This window comes from Equus przewalskii, chromosome 19 (assembly GCF_037783145.1).
Source record: "Equus przewalskii isolate Varuska chromosome 19, EquPr2, whole genome shotgun sequence".
NCBI lineage: Eukaryota > Metazoa > Chordata > Mammalia > Perissodactyla > Equidae > Equus > Equus przewalskii.
In genome coordinates, this window is record NC_091849.1 from 7848396 (window position 1) to 7867730 (window position 19335).

Sequence of the window (19335 nt, forward strand, 5' to 3'; positions counted from 1 at the left end):
CTTTTCCCATGCTTTGGCCATCACTTCTTGAATCATTTTCTATCGTAAGAAAGTGGAGTTTTTCGGTTATTTCTCTTCCTGTGTCTCTTGGGTATTCTTTAATAATTATCGCTTATGTGGGCCTGTAGGGAACACAGATCTTGTCATCAAGTGATGAAACTTACCTGGAAACAACAAGGACACTTGGCACTTGGGCTCACATATGGAATGCTAATGTTTCAGAGATGAGAGTAGCCTTATAAATTTGTGGAGCGGGCTTTAAGTCTTCAGAAATCAGGTCTGGACGTGGGAAGGCAGACGAACTCCCTAACTGGCGCTTGTTCTTACAGTTCAGGAGGCAGCCTCGGGTTTAAGGGAGAAGGAAGAAGACCAACCTATGGTTTCTCAGTCTTGTTCTGGGAGCAACTTGTCTGAGAAATAGACCCAAGTGCCAGGTGTGTGTCTGTGGGGTGTGGGGGCGGGAGGCAGCCTGGGAAGGGAAGGAGGGAGGCCATGCATGTACAGAAAGGACAGGCAGTAACAGGATGGCTAGGTCGGGTGGTTTTACCATATCTCTGAGCTAAGAGGAAGGTGGGGTGTGAGGATAGGAGGCCATCAATCCAAACCCCGGGTTGACGTGTGAGCCTTGAGGATAATCTGTTCATCTAAAGGAAAAAAAGAAAGGCTGTGCTTCCCTATGGTTCGTGGCGTGGCTAGTTCACTTGCTCTGAGGTTCCTCAAAGAAAGGTTGGTCAAAGACTTAATATCCCAAATGCTGGCTGAGAGACTGGCAGTTCAAAGGGCCTCCTGGCCCCTCGAACTCTTTGATTCCAAAAATTAGTTTTTACCTTGATTAGGACAAGAGATTTGGGGGAAGTTTTCTTACAGGGCTGAGAATTTCTAAGGGCTATTTAATTTTATGTATGTTCTGAAATATGAAACAATGGCCTTGACAAAGACGTCTTTCAGTTCTGTAAAAAGCATTGATAGAAAGTATGCTGCGTTTACACCTGACTTGCCTTTTCTACAGATAGTTCATGTAATTATCATTCTTTCAAAAATGTGTCATGAACTTCTACAGAAGTTGAATAATTTCACCTGTTTAAGGTGAAGAATTTGACTCACTTTTTTTGTATTAGCCTAAAATCACGTTTGCCAGAGGATTCTATTTCTTGGCTTTAAAAAAATTGTCTAGGGGCCGGCCCGGTGGTGCAGCGGTTAAGTTCACATGTTCTGCTTCAGTGGCCTGGTATTCACCAGTGCAGATCCCGGGTGCGGATGTGGCACCACTTGGCAAGCCATGCTGTGGCAGGTGTCCCACATATAAAGTAGAGGAAGATGGGCACAGATGTTAGCTCAGGGCCTGTCTTTCTCAGCAGAAAGAGGAGGATTGGCGGCAGATGTTAGCTCAGGGCTAATCTTCCTCAAAAAAATAAAATTGTCTAGGGACTGGCTCAGTGGTATAGTAGCTAAGTTTACACATTCTGCTTCTGCAGCCTGCGGTTCTCAGGCCTGGATCCTGGGCGTGGACCTAGCACCACTAGTCAAGCCACGCTGTGCCGGCATCCCATGTAAAATAGAGGAAGATTGGCACAGATGTTAGCTCAGGGCCAATCTTCACACACACACACAAATTATGTAAACTTTGTAGTAATAAGTTGCTTAGTTTAGAATAGACTTTTTTCCTCTTTCAAATAAATCCCATATTTCCTTTTTTTTAGGTAGCTTTTTTTTTTCGGTGAGGAAGATTGGCTCTGAGCTAACATCTGTTGCCAATCTTCCTCTTTTTTTTCCACTCCAAAGCCTCAGTACATAGTTGTATATCCTAGTTGTAAATCCTTCTATTTCTTCTGTGTCAGATGCCACCACAGCATGGCTTGATGAGTGGTGTGTAGGTCCATACCCAGGATCTGAAAGGGCTGCTGAAGCAGAGCATGCAAACTTAACCACTGTGCCACTGGGCCAGCCCCAAAATCCTATATTTCTTTGTTTTAATTTTTGTCAAATGCATTATTTTTAAAAGCCAACTAAATCAAGTTAAATAAAAAATAGTCTTAGGTAAACTTGTCTTCCCCATGTCCCTTCTTCCCAGTTTCCCCTTCGCTAGTGTCAGCTGTGTTCTTCTAGTTGATTCTTTTGGTATTTACCTCCCTATCTCCCATTAACAAGCTTGTGTTGCTATTGCTTTATTTTTCAGGCTAAGGTGTTAGTTATTTTCCTTCTTCTATAGAAGATGAGGGTTTAGCTCTTGTTCCTGCCTCAGCACCACCTCCCCCCACGCCCTTCCTCCTCCCCATCCTCCCCATCCAGTTATATTGTACATCACTTTCAGTGTTGATGCTAGTGGGAGTATCAGCTGCTCAGAGCAGAGCCTGAGCCATTATTTTTCTTTCCTAACAACTGTCTTTTTAATTGTGTGTGGCTATGACTAATTCGATCCCAAACTCTCTGCTAATTGTCTAGATCCCTTGCCAAAATGCTCATTTTCATCAAACATCCTATCAATTTCATTTTCATGAAAACTCTCTGGTCTGGTTGCCCTGTGCATCCTGGGGTTTCCCTTCACCATCTCATGGGGTTCCCTTCACCTCTCTTCTATATGGGATCTCCAGTTCCCTGACTTTTTTTTTTCATCTTTTGCTGACGAAGATTCACCCTGAGCTAACGTCTGTTGTGAATTCTCCTCTTTTTATGCTTGAGGAAGATTAGCCCCGAGCTAACATCTGTGCCAGTCTGCCTCTATTTTGTAGGTGGGTTGCCATCACAGCATGACTACTGACAAGTGGTACCCAGGATCCAAACCTGTGAACCTGGGCTGCCGAAGTGGAGCATGTGGAACTTCACCACCACACCACCGAGCCAGCCCCTCCCTGACATTTTTTGTTTCTGTGTTTTTGCTCTGGGAGACTTCCAATTTTATCTTGAACTTTTGCTTTCTGAAAAGTCTTAATTTCCAGTAGCTCTTTTTTAATTCTCTGAATGCAACTTTTTAATATTATCCCATTCTTCTTTCATGAATACACCCTCTTCTCTCTTATATCTCTGAAATATATATATATTTTTAAATGCTGTTTTGAGGCCCTGACTGGGGGCTGGTCAGTTCTCTTTCTTACTGCCTGAGTGGGTTCTGGAAGTTATCTTCTCCTTGCAGTGTCCTAGTCTCTCCAAGTTGCTTCTCCCCCGACCTCCACCCCTACTCTGTTTTGTTGAGGCTTTCCTCAAATGTCTGTTAACCCTTGGTGGTCTGCTCACAGTTAAGAACTGGGACTAAGAGCTTGGTTGGGACTGCTGAGAACACAGATAGGGCTTGTTGACTGAAGACAACATTTTAGGGTGATCTGGATGGGCCCTTTGATGGGGAGCTGCTAAATTGGTATCTTTAGGTCTTTCTTTTCGACTGCTCAGGTTAGGTGTGTGTGCCCTCCAGCGTGCACACCACATTCACACACACACACACACACATACATGCACGCACACAGGATAACCCAGCATCCCGCTGGGAGGTGAGAGCCTGGCTGCCAGCATCTGGAAGCCTGGTGCAGGGGGAAGCCTTAACCGCCTCTTTCCTCAGTGCATAAACACTCATGCCATCCTCGCGCTCAGTATTCTCCTCACTTTCCCTGTGCCCAGTGCCTGGTAAGCCGCTCCTTCACCTTCCCCTGAGAATAGAGCTCCCACCCTCTGGGGTTGTGGAGGATGGGCAGTCGTGGAGTGGGGGAGGGGTCCATGGATTTAACCGCTTCTCAAAGAGCTTTCGCCCCAGACCTCCCTAGGATGAAAGTCACAGTTCCTGTGCCCCTGGTTCCTGAGATGCCTGGGGCTGCCCTTCATGAGTCTCCTAAGGATCCCGAGGTGTAAATCAGGTTGTTTTCAGCCTTCCCCGTTGTTTAGCATTCAGCCAAGTCACTACCACCGCTCCATCTGTCTTCCAGCTTCCAAGCTTCATTTTGTCTCCTCTCTCAGTCTCCCTGTCCCTGCGCAGGTTTTGTTTTTGTCTTGCTCTGTGCATTTCAGGAGGGAATGAAATTAGATGTGTGCTTATCACATATCTTCACCCAGAACTACATGGCATATTCTAACAATTCTTTAATTTAGTTAAGGATAAACAAACATTGCAGAAATAGCCTAGAAATCTTTTATTTCATTGGTGCGAGCACGTAAGAGAAAGGAAAATTATTATATTAGATGTGACAAACAAATGGCGAGCAATAGGATATTGGAGCATGTGAGGAAGCCATTTGGTGTAAACCTAATTCAGCCTGACTTTGTTTTTCCAAAAGGGCCTGACATGGCCGTTGAGCATGCATGGTATATCTGCTTTAAACATTTGCTGTGTCCCACAGACAAGAACAAATGGCCTTAAGATAAAGGTGCAACTTCCCCCACAGTGGCATTTCCTTAAGGATGAGCATCTCTCCCTAGGCCAGGAACTGATTGCTGTGCCCACCTGTGACCACCCAGCTTGAGACAACAGACCTGCTACCTGCTGTGTGAGGAGCTGTGCTGTACTGGCTGGGCAATCTCGTGACTGTTGTAAAAGGGGCATTCCTATCATATGTGATGTGTGCTCTTTGTTCCAACAGGGTATATAACCACTCTGTACACCCCACTTCTTTGGTGCCCGCCCTTCCTTTGGGAAGGAAGGCCCCGGGCTAGCCTACTCCTCAGATCTGGTTCATAATAGACTCACCCTAATTTTCATTTATAGATTGGTTATGGATTATTTTCATCGACAGATGAATGCCTAATTCTTTTATCTCCATTTCTCTCGAGAATCTTTTCGAGCAGGCCAAGGAAGGTAAAGGAGAGGCGGTATGGAATCATAGATCAGTGGCTTTTTCTGGTCTCTCTCTTTTAATTGGTAAAGCTTTAAAGAGCCTACATATCTTCACTTATGACAATGAAAAAAAGAATCCAAGAGGACAGGATTCCTTGGGGATCAGGGGGACCAGTAGAGTTTTATCACCCATATTGTTTGGAATTGCTGGCACATGGTGATAATGAAAAGCAGAGGGAGTTGTCATTGCTTTTTACAGTTCGCTGCCACATGGTGATAATGAAAAGCAGAGGGAGTTGTCATTGCTTTTTACAGTCCTTAAAATCAGCACAGAAAAAGCCGTCCCTTGTTATCTGTGCCCAAGCTGATGGCTCCCTCCCCTAAGTACACCACTGCCTGGTGGTTTTTTCGTTTTTTGTTTTTGAGGAAGATTAGCCCTGAGCTAACATCTGCTGCCAATCCTCCTCTTTTTGCTGAGGAAGACTGGCCCTGAGCTAATGCGCATGCCCATCTTCCTCTACTTCATATGTGGGATGCCTACCACAGCATGGCTTCCCAGGCAGTGCATAGGTCTGCACCCGGGATCCGAACCAGTGAACCTAAGGCCACCAAAGCAAAATGTGCGAACTTAACCACTGCACCACCTGGCCAGCCCCTGCCTGGTGGTTTTAGTTGAGGATCCTAGGAAAACAAGGCTTGTATTTGTGGGCGACTGGAATTGGCCAACCCAAAATCTGTCTCTTTGGCATGAGGATTATTTTGGGCTGGTTACTTTTAAAAACTGCAGTCATGACAGAAACTCTGAAAAGTGGAGGTTACCCTTTGTAAGAGACATTTACATTTGTAAGGGAAATCTCCATCTGTAAAGGCGTCTCCCTCTCTGCACCAGGAAGAAGGGAGAATGACCTTATCTCTAAAAACTCTTATCAGCGTGGAAGGCAAAGACTTAAATCTGTGTAATAACCTTACTCTTGTTTACTGTACTTTTCTGGTCATCTCCTATAATTGACTCCCCCCAACCCCAACATCCTCCTGTGTAGCTGAAGATGGTATTTAAGATGAGAACCTCTGCCATTTTGGTGAGGTGCTGAGTCTTCCTGAGTCTCTCCCATGTATACATGTTATAAAGCTTTGTTTAATTTTTTCCTGTTACTCTGTGTCATTTGAATTTAATTTGTAGCCTGGTCAGAAGGACCCAGAGCGGGTAGAGGGAATGTCTTCTTCCCTACACAGTGATGACATGGAGATTTTAGACTTCAGGCAGAAAATGGAAAGTTTCTGGGTTTCAGAAATTGTAAAACTTCAGAAACTGAAAATTGTAGCCCTTCATATTATACCACTTCTATAAAATTCCATATGAGGAAAGAATGGGTTTTCTCATATTCATCTTCATGCATTTGATAGTCATGCCTTTGATAAATATTTATTAAGAACCAATTATGTGCCAGCCCTGTGCTAGGAGTTGAGGGATGCAAAGCTCTTTAAGACTTTCCTCAAGAAGTTAGTCTGTAGTCTAGGCAGAGACAGAGAGACATCTTTTTTAAAAAATGCAATATAGGTACAATGCAATAAGTGATATAGTGGGGGTTTTCTTGACTACAAGGTACAGAGGAGTCCCAAAGGAGGATGGAATTGATTTTGCCTGGGAGCATAAGGAAACCTTCAGTTGGAGAGGGCATCCACCAAGCAGAATAGCATGGGCAGAGAATTTTGGGGACACCTTTGGGGAAGTGAAATCATTATGGCTGGTTCAAGAATAGGATGAGTGTGGGGCCAAGGTCTTAAAGGAATTTGGAGCTGATTTTTTAGGCAAGTGATTTGCACAATCAGGTCCATGGCAGGCCTCACTGCCTATGATGCCTTGGAAACTCTGGCTCTGCCTTTCTTGGGTCCTCTGCATCTCTGTTTTTTAACAGCTCTCAGGTCTATTAACTGATAACCTACCCTGCTATCAGTTCCCCTACATTTAACCCAGCATATATGGGGTTAAAAGCAAAGGCACCTGTCCCCTTCCCCTGCTTCTTTAGTTATATTCATATGCAAATATCAGTTTCTTTAACTTTGTATCCCTGAGCTTCAGGCAAATAGAAGTTACACATTGTTCAAGCCCATGTGGCCTTGCACTGGGCTCACACTAAACATGTGACTGATTGCAGGTCCTTGAAGTTTATGACAGGGAAACTGATGTCCAGAGAATATCAAGAAACTGAAGCTTCCCAGACCCCAACTTCTCAGTTTCCTGGTGCCAGAGTCCACCATCTATCATGGAGACAGACAACCAAGGACACTCATCAGCAGATTCCCTTATCTCGCCACCCCCTTTCCTGCAAACCACCTCACAGGGCCAGCGGGAAAGTGCCAACTAGCAAGCCACATGCTCCTCCTCCCCTACCTAAAACCCCAAATAAAAACCCCTGCCTTTTTCCCTTCAAGGAGGTAGCCCCCATCTCCTCATCTGGCTGCCTTTCGATAATAAAAGCCCCTTTCCTTACCATTTTTTTATTTTGGCCCCTCCTAGGAAGCAGACCAGTAGCTGCCTAGGTGACTTGCCCTAGGGACTGTCCCCAGTGCGTTCTGTCTGACCTGGCACTGCTGGCCCTAGGCACATTGTTCTTGTGGCAAGGAAAGAGGCTCTAGATTTGTTGTTTGTTTTGCTTCTAGTGAGTTGATGGTCTCAATCTGGAGTAGGTGAGTCTCCTCGGCCAGGCCTGCCATGAGCTCCCTGTCTCTTGCAGGGGAAATCCCAGGGGGATATCCCATCTGAGTCTGGGCACTAACTGACAGGAGACATAGTGGAGGACTACCTGGAATCTGTTGGGTGCACCTGTCTGTTCTGTTTGGGATCCTGTCTGTGTCTGTGTGTCTGTCCATCTCTGCATATTGGAATGGAGAATGCACTGTGTGTCCCCAAGCAGAGCCCACTGGGGCTAAATCTAAGTAGATGGTCAGACAATGTTAGTTAAACATTGGAAGGGAAGTCAGTAGGGTTGCTGGAGCCCACCCTACATGAGATAAAAACTAGAGGCTAGGGGCCGGCCCCGTGGCTGAGTGGTTAAGTTTGCACACTCTGCTTCACCGGTTCGAATCCTGGGCATGGACATGGCACTGCTTGTCAGGCCATGCTGAGGCGGCATCCCACATGCCACAACTAGAAGAACCCACAACTAAAAAAATACACAACTGTGTACTGGGGGGCTTTGGGAGAAAAAGAAAAAATTTTAAAAAATAAAAAAACTAGAGGCTAGTATCAGGTGCTAAAAAGATAATAAAGGCCGCCCCCCTAAGATAGACAAATTGGTCTAGAGTTAAATTGCACACTTAAAAAGAGGACTGTTGTTAAATACCTTGTGCAGACTTTTAAAGGTGTGCATTGTCCTAAAATATTTTTTTTAAGATTTTTTTTTTCCTTTTTCTCCCCAAAGCCCCCAGGTACATAGTTGTGTGTTCTTAGTTGTGGGTCCTTCTAGTTGTGGCATATGGGATGCCGCCTCAGCATGGCCCGACAAGCAGTGCCATGTCCGTGCCCAGGATTTGAACCAACGAAACCCTGGGCCGCCTATAGCGGAGCACACAAACTTAACCACTCAGCCACGGGCCCGGCCCCTGTCCTAAAGTTTTAAAATGATAACTCTAGAGTCTTTGTGTGTATATGTATGTTACATATCTGTGATATTTTATCTCCAGATGGAAAGGCCAAAATTAAAAGCTCTGTTTAATTGGCTTAAAGTAAGCATTCACATAAATTATTTCTAAATGTAATAGAAACTAACCCAAATGTCTTTCAAATTAACATAATATAAAATGGTCTTTGGTAAATAAAAGCTTAAGTTTATGGGTTTGATTAAAATAGACATGTCCACAAGTTATCAGCATTAGATATGATGCAGACGTGCAGCCTGGATTTACTAGTCAAATAAGCTCATGTTACCCTTGTTACAAATTTGTCAGCAAAATAATAGCTTAAAGTGATAGTTAATTTTGTCTAATGTCTCACGAAGTTTTTGAGAGGAATCTAAACATAATTGTTGGGAACAAATGATTTAGATAAATGAAAATGGGTAAGAGTTTTTGGGTATAATAATTATGTTTTATGGTATATATATGCTTGAAAAATAGCTTCTAAAATCTTTTTTGGTAACTTGAAACTTTACAGTTTTACTATACTGACTTAAATGATAAAAATTTGTTGAGGGGGCTGGCTCCATGGCTGAGTGGTTAAGTTCGCGTGCTCCGTTGCGGCGGCCCAGGGTTTGGATCCTGGGTGTGGACATGGCACCGCTCGTCAGGCCACGTTGAGGCGACATTCCACATCCCACAACTAGAAGAACCTGCAACTAAGATATACAACTATGTACGGGGGGGGGGGTTTGGGAAGATAAAGCAGAAAAAAAAAAAAGAAGATTGGCAACAGTTGTTAGCTTAGGTGCCAATCTTAGGAAAAAAAAAGAAAAAAGAAAAGAAATTCCTTTAAAAAAAATTTGTTGAGTATCTAGGTCATTTCCACATAGGATTACATATTAGAAATTGATTACTAAGCATAGATTTGTCTGCCTTTGCTTTCTTATCTCAGAGAAACAAAGATGTTAAGTTTATTGAAAAGCATGTTTTGTGCATGCTGAAAAATTTTCTATGAGAAAACATGTTTCTAAAAAGTCTGTATACAAGGAAAGTAAAAATGTATGTTTTCAGTAAAGAAGGTATAAAGAATAGAAATATTTTTGTTTGTTTTGTTAAGAAAGATAAATTTGTCCTAAAGTACTAGGAAAGAAGAAAGAAAACAAAGACTTGGGACAAATTCTGAATGTAAAAAGAAAGTTATAAAAGGTTTATGGAGGAAGAACCCTGAGGAAAGAGTTTATGCATGGTCAAGTTGGCTAAGATCAAAATGAATTTAATTAAATAAATGAGTTTTAATATAAAGAATAAGTTGGTACAAAAATTAGAATTTAGTTTTCTCTCTCTCTCTTTTTTTTTTTTTAAAGATTTTGTTTTTCCTTTTTCTCCTCAAATCCCCCCAGCACATAGCTGTATATTTTTAGTTGTGGGTCCTTCCAGTTTTGGCATGTGGGACGCCACCTCAGCATGGCTTGATAAGCCGTGACATGTCCACGCCCAGGATCCAGACCGGTGAAACCCTGGGCCATGGAAGAGGAGCGAGCGAACTCAACCACTCAGCCATGGAGCTGGCCCCTGGTTTTCTCTCTTAAAAGGATACTTTTCTTGAACTTTTATTCTGTTCTTGATAAAGAGGTTATAAAATGTTTTTCTTCATTTTTGAGTAAGTGTACTGAGAAGACAGAAAATCTATGTTTTGGTTAAAATAATTTCCTATGTTCAAAAAAGACAGGTCTCTCTATTAAGGTTTTTTGTTTTTTGACTGTTTCTGTTTGTCACCTTGATTGAATGGATAACTAAACATTGTTTCCTATTTGAGCAAGTATTTTAAAACCTTTAGGTATTTTTGACAAACTTCCTCCCAAAGCAGGCTCAAATTAAGCCCCTTTGAAATTTTATATGGCTGTCCTTTTCAGGTTTCTTCTTTCTCAGGCAAGTCACCTGAGGCCCTAGAGGATGTTACACTTGTGACTTACATTAAATCGCTAAGTGCCATACTAACATCTATTCATGAGTTTTTTCTAACAAGTCAGCATACCCCTCTGATGTGCTTTACATCCCTTCCATCCTGGTGACCAAGTGCTACTGAAGACCTGGAGGGAACAGCACCTGAGAACCAACTGGCAGCGAGATGGACAGGCCCTTTTGACGTACTGCTAACCACACACTCATCCGTCAGACTCGCTGGAGTGAAACCGTGGGTGCACCACTCTGGAATAGAAGTGGCTCCAATCCCACAGGAGAGTACACCTCTTGACAGACAAGTTGACTGGCCTCTTGACTGGCAGGTTGAACCCGTTGGAAAGTTAAAATATGTATTCAAGAAGAAGCCTTAGTCTTTTATGCTCACTTTCTTTCCTTGTTATCACCCTAGCCTGGGAAGACAATGCTTCGATCCGCATCACCCAGGCTATGGCATCCACGACCAGTGTCACAGACTGCTGGATCTGCCATCCCAAGCCCTCTTCCAATCTTGGACATGGGACCATTTGGTGCAGCCTGTATGTAACTTTTCCCAGCCGCCCCCAAGCTGGACCAAAAGACTGGTAAAGAGTTATCGATCAGATCAGGATAGCTCCATTTCCCACTGAAAAACAGGGAACTATTCCCTGCCTCACCATTCCCTTAAAAAGGGAATATCATGAATATGCTATGTCCCCTCCAGTAAATAATGCACTGCCCTTATGTATAACCACCCTGATCGAAATTCCTACATATGAGTTTGGCTGTCAAGAACTAAGGGACTCCTCACTGTCCCTTTCAAACAAAAGATCTCACCCATGGGCCTTCACATCGGTCACTAAGGAACCCCAGATTATTCAACAAAAAAAGGTACTCTATGTTATGCGTGGTGACACTGTCACCTTGCATTGCATTTTAAGTTCTTTGTTTCCTGTGGGTCCCATTGTGTGGTTTAGGGAAACTGAAACCAACTGGGAACTATTCTTCCACTTTAATGGGCACCGAGCCCTGCCCGGTGGAATTCCTGCTGGTGACACTTACTTCTTTGGATGTAGTCTTCAACCCTGGTGGGGAGTAGCTGCCCATGAGGATGTTCTCTGAGATTTATCCCACAGCCTTGAAATTATGGCTAATGAAACTGCTAACTCTCTTAGTAACTTAAAAACTTCTCTCGACTCTTTAGCTAAGGTGGTTTTAGATAACAGAACAGCTCTGGATTACCTCATGCTGAACAAGGCGGTGTATGCGTGGCGGCTGTCACCACCTGCTGCACCTGCGTCAATACTTCTCAAGTGGAAGCCAGCATTCATCAAATACGGGAACGAGCCCCTGGATACATGCCACTGTAGACCATTAAATCCCTTTTCTCTTGGATCCAGGTGACTGGTTTACTCACCTTTTCTCTTAGATACCAGCTGGGTATCGATCCTTGTTGGCATAATAAAAGGGGGCCTCCCCTTACTAAGTCTATCGATATACTGAGTTATTAGATTGGGAGTGAAATGTATGTCTACCTTGACCACCAAGGTTTCCGGGTCAGTAGCACCACAAACCGGCCCCCCCCCCCCCCCCGGGCTCATTTTAAGAAGAGAGTGACTCTCGTCCATGCTATGGTCCCCTTATGTCACCCTGATCCAGCAGGAAGTAGCCAGGTAGCCAGATTGAACATGGTGGCCCTATTCCCTACACCAACATATGATTATGCCCGGGGTATAACTGACGGGGAAATTGTTGGTGACACTGAGTCAGTTAAAACCGGCCCAGTTGAAAGTTAGCATAAGAGAAGCCATCTTGTAGAAGGAAGCCATGTTGTAACTATGTATGACCCTGACTCACCAGCCCCCTTTAGAAGTACTTTAGTTTGCGCACAGCCTAGGTGACTGAGCACCCGTCTCGGGGAAGATGTGCATGCTCTGTTAGTTTTGTGGCCCTTGCTTATGCATATACCTCCCTGCTGCTATAAGGCAATAACTGTGTTCTTTAAGTTTTCCTCAGGAATGTAACGACCTCTGGGAAGAAAATGCTATGCTGGTATCCATCACTGGTGACAGGAGAAAGAGATGATATGGTGTCTCAAGGTCTGCCGCAGCAGATGGTCGACATTCCAAGACCCCTCCCTCCCTTTTAGCCCGTTTGCCTTATATAACGGCCTGAAGATTTTGTAGTTTTGAGATGGTTCTTTTGGACATTAGTCCCCCATCATCCACCTTGCTGGCAAGCTGTAATAAAGCCCTTTCTCTCCTACCGCCTTGCCTCTGGACTGTTGCCTTGTCTTTCAGTGAACACACGACCCCCCTCGGGTGGTCATTAACCACATTTAGAAACCACTGCTTTAGGCAGCGCAGTTCCACTGAAGGAATATACGTAGAGAGAGAACATCAACAGATTGGCATTTTAGAAATATGCCTTTGGCCAAAATGTGGGGATTGGGCTGGGCAAGAGATTGGAGACAGAGAAGCCACTTGGAGGCTAATGAGAGAGAAAGTGGGGCCTGAACTAAGGCAGTGGTAGTTGGCATGGGAAGGGTTAGACTTGACAGCATATAGCTGTAGCCGTAGAGAAGAGGTGTCTTGATGACACCCAGGTTTCTGGCTCCAACGGTAGCAGAGTAAGCAGTGGTGCAACTCATGAGGATGGGAGATGTGGAGAGGACTAGGCTGGGGAGAGAGAGGGAGATACGTTGGGGGCATAATGAGTGATGCTCTCAGCGGGCAAGTGTGTTCCTGGATGTGGAGATTTGGGGGTTGCCCCTTGGGGAAGGAAGGCATTTGACCCCGTAGGAACAAATGAGTTGCTCCGGCAGAGTGTGAGTACAGAAGGAAAGGGGACTTGCTTTCCACCTTGAAGGCAGGTAGGACAGTGAGCATGGGAGTGGGAGAAGGTGGAGGAGACAGGCACACTGACAAGAAGAGGCAGTCAGAGAGGGGAGGGCGTGGTGTCGCCAGACAGAGGGAGGGTAGCCTTAAAGAAGGGTGTGGTCAACCAAGCCCAAGTCTCCCCCAAAGGCCACCTCCCACTCTGCACGAGGCATCCCGGAGCAGGCAGCCCCACGCCCAGAAGGGAGGGCGAGGACAGCAAAGCTGTGCATCTCCCTCAATTATTTTTAATCTCCTCGCAGATTTCCTCGGTGCTCAGCAGCATTTTCTCCCAGAGACAAAAGCTGGAGGGTGCTTGGGGTCTGGGCGGAGCTCCGGCAGCCTTAATTGCTGAGTGAGAAGCTCAGCCAGAGGTTTGGAGGAGCCCGGCCACCCACCCTTCAGGAAGGGCCAACTCTGAGCCCAGCGTTGCTTTGTACATTTCTTCTGATTTTGGCAGCATACGCCCAGAGCCTGGAAATCATTCTGGACTCGGCAAAAAAGAGAAATCACATTTAGAAAGGAAAAAATTATGTTTCCCCCGCTTATTCTATGCTTTCTACCCTTTGTGTTTTGAGTTTAAATGAGATGATATGCTTATTAAAGGAGAGTAGTCAAGGCCCCTATTACGAGGTGAAATATATATTTTTTATAAGCCTTTTTTTCAGCCAGCACGATTTAGTGCTTTTCATCTGAGATCTGAGTCTCATGAGGGACAGAAATGAATTAATCTATTCAGCACACCCTGTGAAGTAGGAAAGAGCAATTATCTCTGTTTTGTAAAGTTATTTTTTGGATGGATGATTTTGGAGAGATAACTAAGTGCTCTGAGTACATTCATTCACTTATTCATTCAGCAGATATTTATTGGCTGCCTACTTGGTACAAAAGAGCCTGTATGAAACGATGCCCGGCCCACAGGGACACAGCCAGCTGGGGAGACAAGATGTAACACGCACACGAAGTTTAAAAACACTGCACAGAACAAGGGTCTGTGCCACTGCTTGCCAAACGAAAGGCAGAAGGTAAGAGCTTCTGTCGCCAGGAGCCATTGCTTAGGTCTGTCTGATCTGGGGAGGCTGGCGGAGGGGGCCACCTCGGCATGAGACGCAGCAGAGCAGCCAGCCGCTTGTAGACCACTGCCACTCGCTGGCTCTCAGCCTCCCCCTCTGTAGGACAGGGATAACCACTCCTAACAGTTGTGGCAAAGGCTCAGTAAGTGTGGCTGCTGAACTCCTCCCGGTCCCCCAACCCACTGGCCTACTGTCCTCAGAACCCTGCTCTCCCCCCATCCCCCTTCTCACACTGCGTCAGAACTGCCCGACTCCTCATCTGCTGCCTTCATTGGCTGTGTCATGGCACATAGTGGGGCCTCTGTAAATATTTGTTGAACAAGGAAAGAAGGAGCATCGTACGTAGAGAGTAGAGAGTGTGGTTGGAGCCCAGGCAAGGGGCCAGCATGCATTTGGGGTGTTCAGGGGAGAGTGAGCCCCCTGTTTGGCTGGAGTCAAAGGTGTGTGGGGAGACATTGAAAGACAGGGACCCCCGGTGGCATGTCTCACGTGTCTGTGTGCCAAGCCAAGAATCAGGAATTGTCCTGCTGGTACCAGGGAGACACAGCATGGTTTAGAGCAGGGGGCTGACTGACAGGGAAATGCGGGAGGAAGATCAGCCTGTGTCGCTGTGAAGATGGTGGGACTGGCCAGGTGGGAGGAGAGTGAGCGTTAGCACTGTTGGCAGTAGTTAAGGAGACACACTATGCTGGCCATTCCCGCAGTGGGAATAAAGGCAGAGCTATATGTCTGCATTCCATTAAAAAGCACTTTAGCCACTGATAGGACAATAACATTTACAATTTAAAAATCCAAACAAGTGTCATTCAGTGTAACAGAATGACCTCAACTTCTGAGCGAGGGTTGATCTGAAACTCTGATCTTTCACTCCCAAGGACGTCACTCTTGTAAATAAGGGCTGTGCTCACGTTTCGGTGGAATTCTCTCTGGAGACCGGATGGACAGATGGACGGAGATGGCAGCAGAAGAGTCTGAGTTCTTATCTTCTGTGTGTACTCTGACTCTCAGGAGAGACTCCAGACAAAGAGATTTCTCTGGAGGGAATGTGTATGACTGTGTGTGTGTGTGTGTGTGTGTGTGTGTGTTTGCACAAGTAACTTCCCTCCTGCTTCTCCAGATCTTATCTGGAGCTAAACACTGTCCAGTCGCTGCTGATCCTAATGTCTGTTAAGAGTAGCCCTTGGGGCTTAGTAAACCTGGGCTTGAAACATACCACAGCCTCACACTTGCCGGAGGAGGAGGGCAGGGCGAGTTTCAACAGAACTCTTGGTGAGCAGGCAGAGAGCTAATGGCAAAAATGATTACTCAAAGAAAGCTCAGGTGTGCCAGCTTTTTAATTTTTTCCAGGATGAGTTAATTTGGCGATGATGCTTATATGTGTTGGCAGACAGAGGGAGAATGAAAACCTGCCCATAAAGGCAGAAAGGTGTTATGCAGGGGGAGGGGAGGGCTGGGGAACGCAGCCAGGGTGAGGGCAGCTGAGCACAGCAGACGGAGGGAGGAGATGCACGGGATGGGAAAGGAAAGATGGGACTTCAGTGAAATTTTGACTTTTTCCTAGTTGGACCAGAATGCATTTTAAATGTATCTTAAAATGAGTACAGAAAATATCCATTATGTGGCAGTATGCACTGCCCACTTTTTGTTTTGAGGATTAGGAAATCTTGGAATCAGTATGGATCCAAATTTTGCATTTCTGCAACATTATTCAAAAGTAGAAACATCCCAACTGTCCATCAATTGATAAGCAAAATGAAGATCTTCATACAATGGAATATTATTCAGCCATAAAAAGGAACGAAGTTCTGACACACTACAATGTGGATGAACCTTGAAGACACTTTGCTAAGTGAAAGAAGCCAGTGGCAAAGAGCCACACGTCATATGATTCCATTTACGTGAAACATCCAGAGTTGGTAAATCCATAGAGACAGAAAACAGATTAATGGTTACCCAGGGCTAGGGAGAGGGGGCGTGGAGAGTGACTGCTCACGGATACGGGTCCACCTCTGGAACGATGAAAACATCCCAGGGTTAAACAGATGTGATGGTCTCGCAACTTTCTGTATATGCTAAAAGCCACTGACTGGACATTTTAAATGGTGAATTTTATGATATGTGAATTATATCTCAATTATTAAAATAAAAGAATTTTGCATTTCTACGGTATCACTTCTCAACTTTGGGGCTACTCATTTTGTTTTCTTTGTTTTTGCTTAAACTCTTTTTCCCCCTGGAAATAGTATTTATTTCCATAATAGTAATAGTATTATAATAGTATTATAATAATATAATAATAATAGTATTAGTCATATATTTCAAAATTCAAGAGATAAAAAAGGATATAAAATGGAGTCTCTCACTCCCCTTCTTGCCCCAGTACTCAGTTCCCCTCTCTGAAGGGAAGCCATATTAGCAGTTTCTCGAGTGACTTTCACAGATTTTATGTATACATGCAAATATATATATAAATATTCCTGCCCCGTCCCCTTTTAAACAAATAATGATATTCCGTGGCTCTGCACCTTGCTTATTTCACTAGAAACATATCTGGTTGAGAGGCCCTGAGCAGAACCACCTACGCAGGCTGTTCCCACCTTCCGGGCCCACAAAATTACGCGAGAGAGTAAATGTTCATGGTTGTTTCCAACAGTCGAGTTTGGGGTCATTTGTTGGGCAGCAATAGAGTAATACAGTCTCTCTTTGTAGAAATTACAGTTGAGACGAATCTCAATGACCTGTAGCCCTTGAGCCCTTGGAATCACCCACGGTTGGGTGCAAACGTATCCGAAGTACAGCTGTACCCCAAATTTGAAAGCTCTGAAGTGCCACCTAACTGATTACCTGGGAGTACTGGTATTTTCCTAAACTCTCCCTTTTCCCCAGTTATTCCCTTCGGAGTCAGCGTGTGGCTTAGGGGTCAGTTTTGTTTACCCATGTCAAGGGGGCTGCCGCCAGCAGCTCTGTGGTTGGTCAGGGGATGTTGACTCGTTGTCCTTGTGCTACACTGACCGCTGCTATGGGCAACAGCAACAGCTCTACGCCACTCCCCCACCCGCTCCCGGCCTGTTCCAACCCACTCTTTGGCCTCTTTCTTCCTCATCCCTCAGAGGAAATTTAGGGCAGATCCCATGGCTTCTCTGGTCTCTCTCAGATGATTAAAAAATCTCCGTTCACTTCAAGTCCCGCAAATCAGTTCCATTTTAGTAATTCAAATGTCCAGGTTCCTGTAATGGTCAAAACTCACAATCTTTGCACCTCACTTAAGATTAAAGCCCCTTCTCCTGCCCCTTCGTTTTGGTCTGACTTAGGCTGGCTGCCACTAGGAGGAGAGAGAGCTGGGGAGATATCGGCACTCCTTCCTCAACGTGAGATTTACCCCCTCTTCCTACGCTTTGCTGACCACGGGTTCTGACCCATCCAGGATCAAAGCGAGGTGGGGAAGAGACAGTAGGCTGGAAAGCAAGGAGGTGGGGGATAAGAGAAGTCTTCCCGGAATATTTCTGTCTTGAGCTGGCATCCAAGTTCTCTGGGCTCCGCAGATGTTTATAGCTGATTGTATCTCGCAAAACACTTTAACGATGCTCAGTCTCAAAAGGCTGGAGAAGGGCTCCCTGAGGCTCTCTCACCTGAACATTCTTTAGCACAGGTGAATGTGTTTCCCCCAGCTGTCACGGCAGCTTCTGTCTGCTAACCGCTCCCTGCCCCTCCAGGCAACCCTCTTGGGTGGATTCTGTGACAACTTCAGGCCATCTTTCTCTAGACAGGCCCAACTCTCAACCATGGGAACAACTCACAAACTGTGGATGTGCAGGCATTTCCCCATGGCAGCCATGGTTTCTCACCTTGAGGCATTCTGAGACATGTCAGAGTCCAGCATTTGTCCATTGTGTCAATCGTGTCCCATAAACTCAAGGGGACACAGGTCCAACTCTCCAGGTGGTCCCTTTGAAGGTCCCCCCCCTCCCCGTGGCCTTGAAGCAAGAGGGAGCTGCCCTCCCCATCTGTCCTCCCCCATTTGGGGAGGGAGTGGGAAATATAAAAGCACTTCAAGAATTATTCCAGAGAAATTCTCTCCATCTCTAACTCCCTTTAGGAATCTTCAACTTCTCGTATAGAATTGAGGGGGGTGGTCAGCTAAGGGGCACAAAGAGGTCCTTAACTACTTCCTTAGGAAAGATCACCTTTGTTTATTTGAAACAAGCAACTCTGTCATGTAGTGAGGGTTTTCTATGTAAAAGGACATCGTTTTCAGGGCATTAGCACATTCACTCCTCGGTACAACTCTGTGAGAGATGTGCATTATTGTCGTCTCCATTGAGATCTGAAGCCTGAGCGCTTTACACAGGGAGTAAGTGGCAGAGCTCGGAATTGAACCCAGGCAGCCTGGCTCCAGAGCTCACCAGCTTGGGAGGCACCTGTACCCTTCCCGCCCCCCACCCCCCGTCCCTTCTTTGCAGTCTATTAAGAAGTCCACGGAGGATTCTGTACAACAGACTTCTCTTAGATTTCAAAGGAAAAATACTTTTAACTCTGGCAGAATCCCCAGTACACACCGAGAACTGGGCTTGACCCTTATTTCCTTGAATAGGAAGTAGCCATCTGTGTCATTTACAGATTGAGGAATCTTAGAGAGAGAAGTAATTGGCAAAGGTCACAGTGCTAATAAGTTTCAAACCCAGATCTGTCTGACTTCAAGAACTCTTCCCCTCTTTCCCTACCACTACTTGTCCAGGTGCCCTTGGGGACAGTGTCAAACTCAGAGATATTTACAGGATGGAGGTTGCACAGATGACTTCTGGGGCTGAGCAGGTAGGTTTCCCATCACCTCCCTTTTCCTCCCCTCCTGCCCTCTTACCATTTCAGCGGCAGTTTCTAGCCTCTTACTATTTAGTTATGGTTCCCAGAGCAGCAGCATCCAGATCACCCCAGAGGGAGCTCTTGGGGAATGCAGAACTTCAGGCCCCACCCACCTCCACAGTTGGAACCTGAATCTGCCTTTTAACACATCCCCAGGAGATTCACTTTTAGATCAAAGTTTGAGAACCACTGGTGTAGTTGTGACTCCAAGCCT

At 45.4% G+C, this 19335-nt stretch overlaps 1 protein-coding gene and 1 long non-coding RNA gene across 3 annotated transcripts; both read left to right on the plus strand.

Annotated features, from left to right (window-relative positions):
- The first annotated feature begins 541 nt into the window (after window positions 1-541).
- LOC139077237 (uncharacterized) lies at window positions 542-12574 on the plus strand. Of its 2 annotated transcripts, none has more exons than XM_070584021.1 (5): window positions 542-726; window positions 10452-10659; window positions 10746-10872; window positions 11517-11712; window positions 12329-12574. In XM_070584021.1, exons 1-5 carry the CDS (start codon window positions 677-679, stop codon window positions 12459-12461), a joined length of 714 nt encoding a protein of 237 aa, XP_070440122.1. In that variant the 5' UTR covers window positions 542-676; the 3' UTR covers window positions 12462-12574. The 2 variants fall into 2 exon arrangements, with proteins under 2 accessions (XP_070440122.1, XP_070440123.1); XM_070584022.1 differs by having other exon boundaries at window positions 12319-12545.
- Window positions 12575-14078: 1504 nt separating this feature from the next.
- On the plus strand, window positions 14079-16428 carry LOC139077239 (uncharacterized). The gene is made up of 2 exons (XR_011529573.1): window positions 14079-14213; window positions 15137-16428. It is a non-coding gene; the product is annotated as an uncharacterized lncRNA (long non-coding RNA).
- The last annotated feature ends 2907 nt before the right edge of the window (window positions 16429-19335 follow it).

Bases quoted from the DNA above. Each gene is read 5' to 3' on its own strand.
- LOC139077237 (XM_070584021.1), top strand. From the start codon at position 677: ATGGTTCGTGGCGTGGCTAGTTCACTTGCTCTGAGGTTCCTCAAAGAA. The intron at 10,873-11,516 runs GTATGTAACTTT...TCGACTCTTTAG, and splicing joins GGGACCATTTGGTGCAGCCT to CTAAGGTGGTTTTAGATAAC. The intron at 11,713-12,328 runs GTGACTGGTTTA...AGTTTTCCTCAG, and splicing joins CCCTTTTCTCTTGGATCCAG to GAATGTAACGACCTCTGGGA.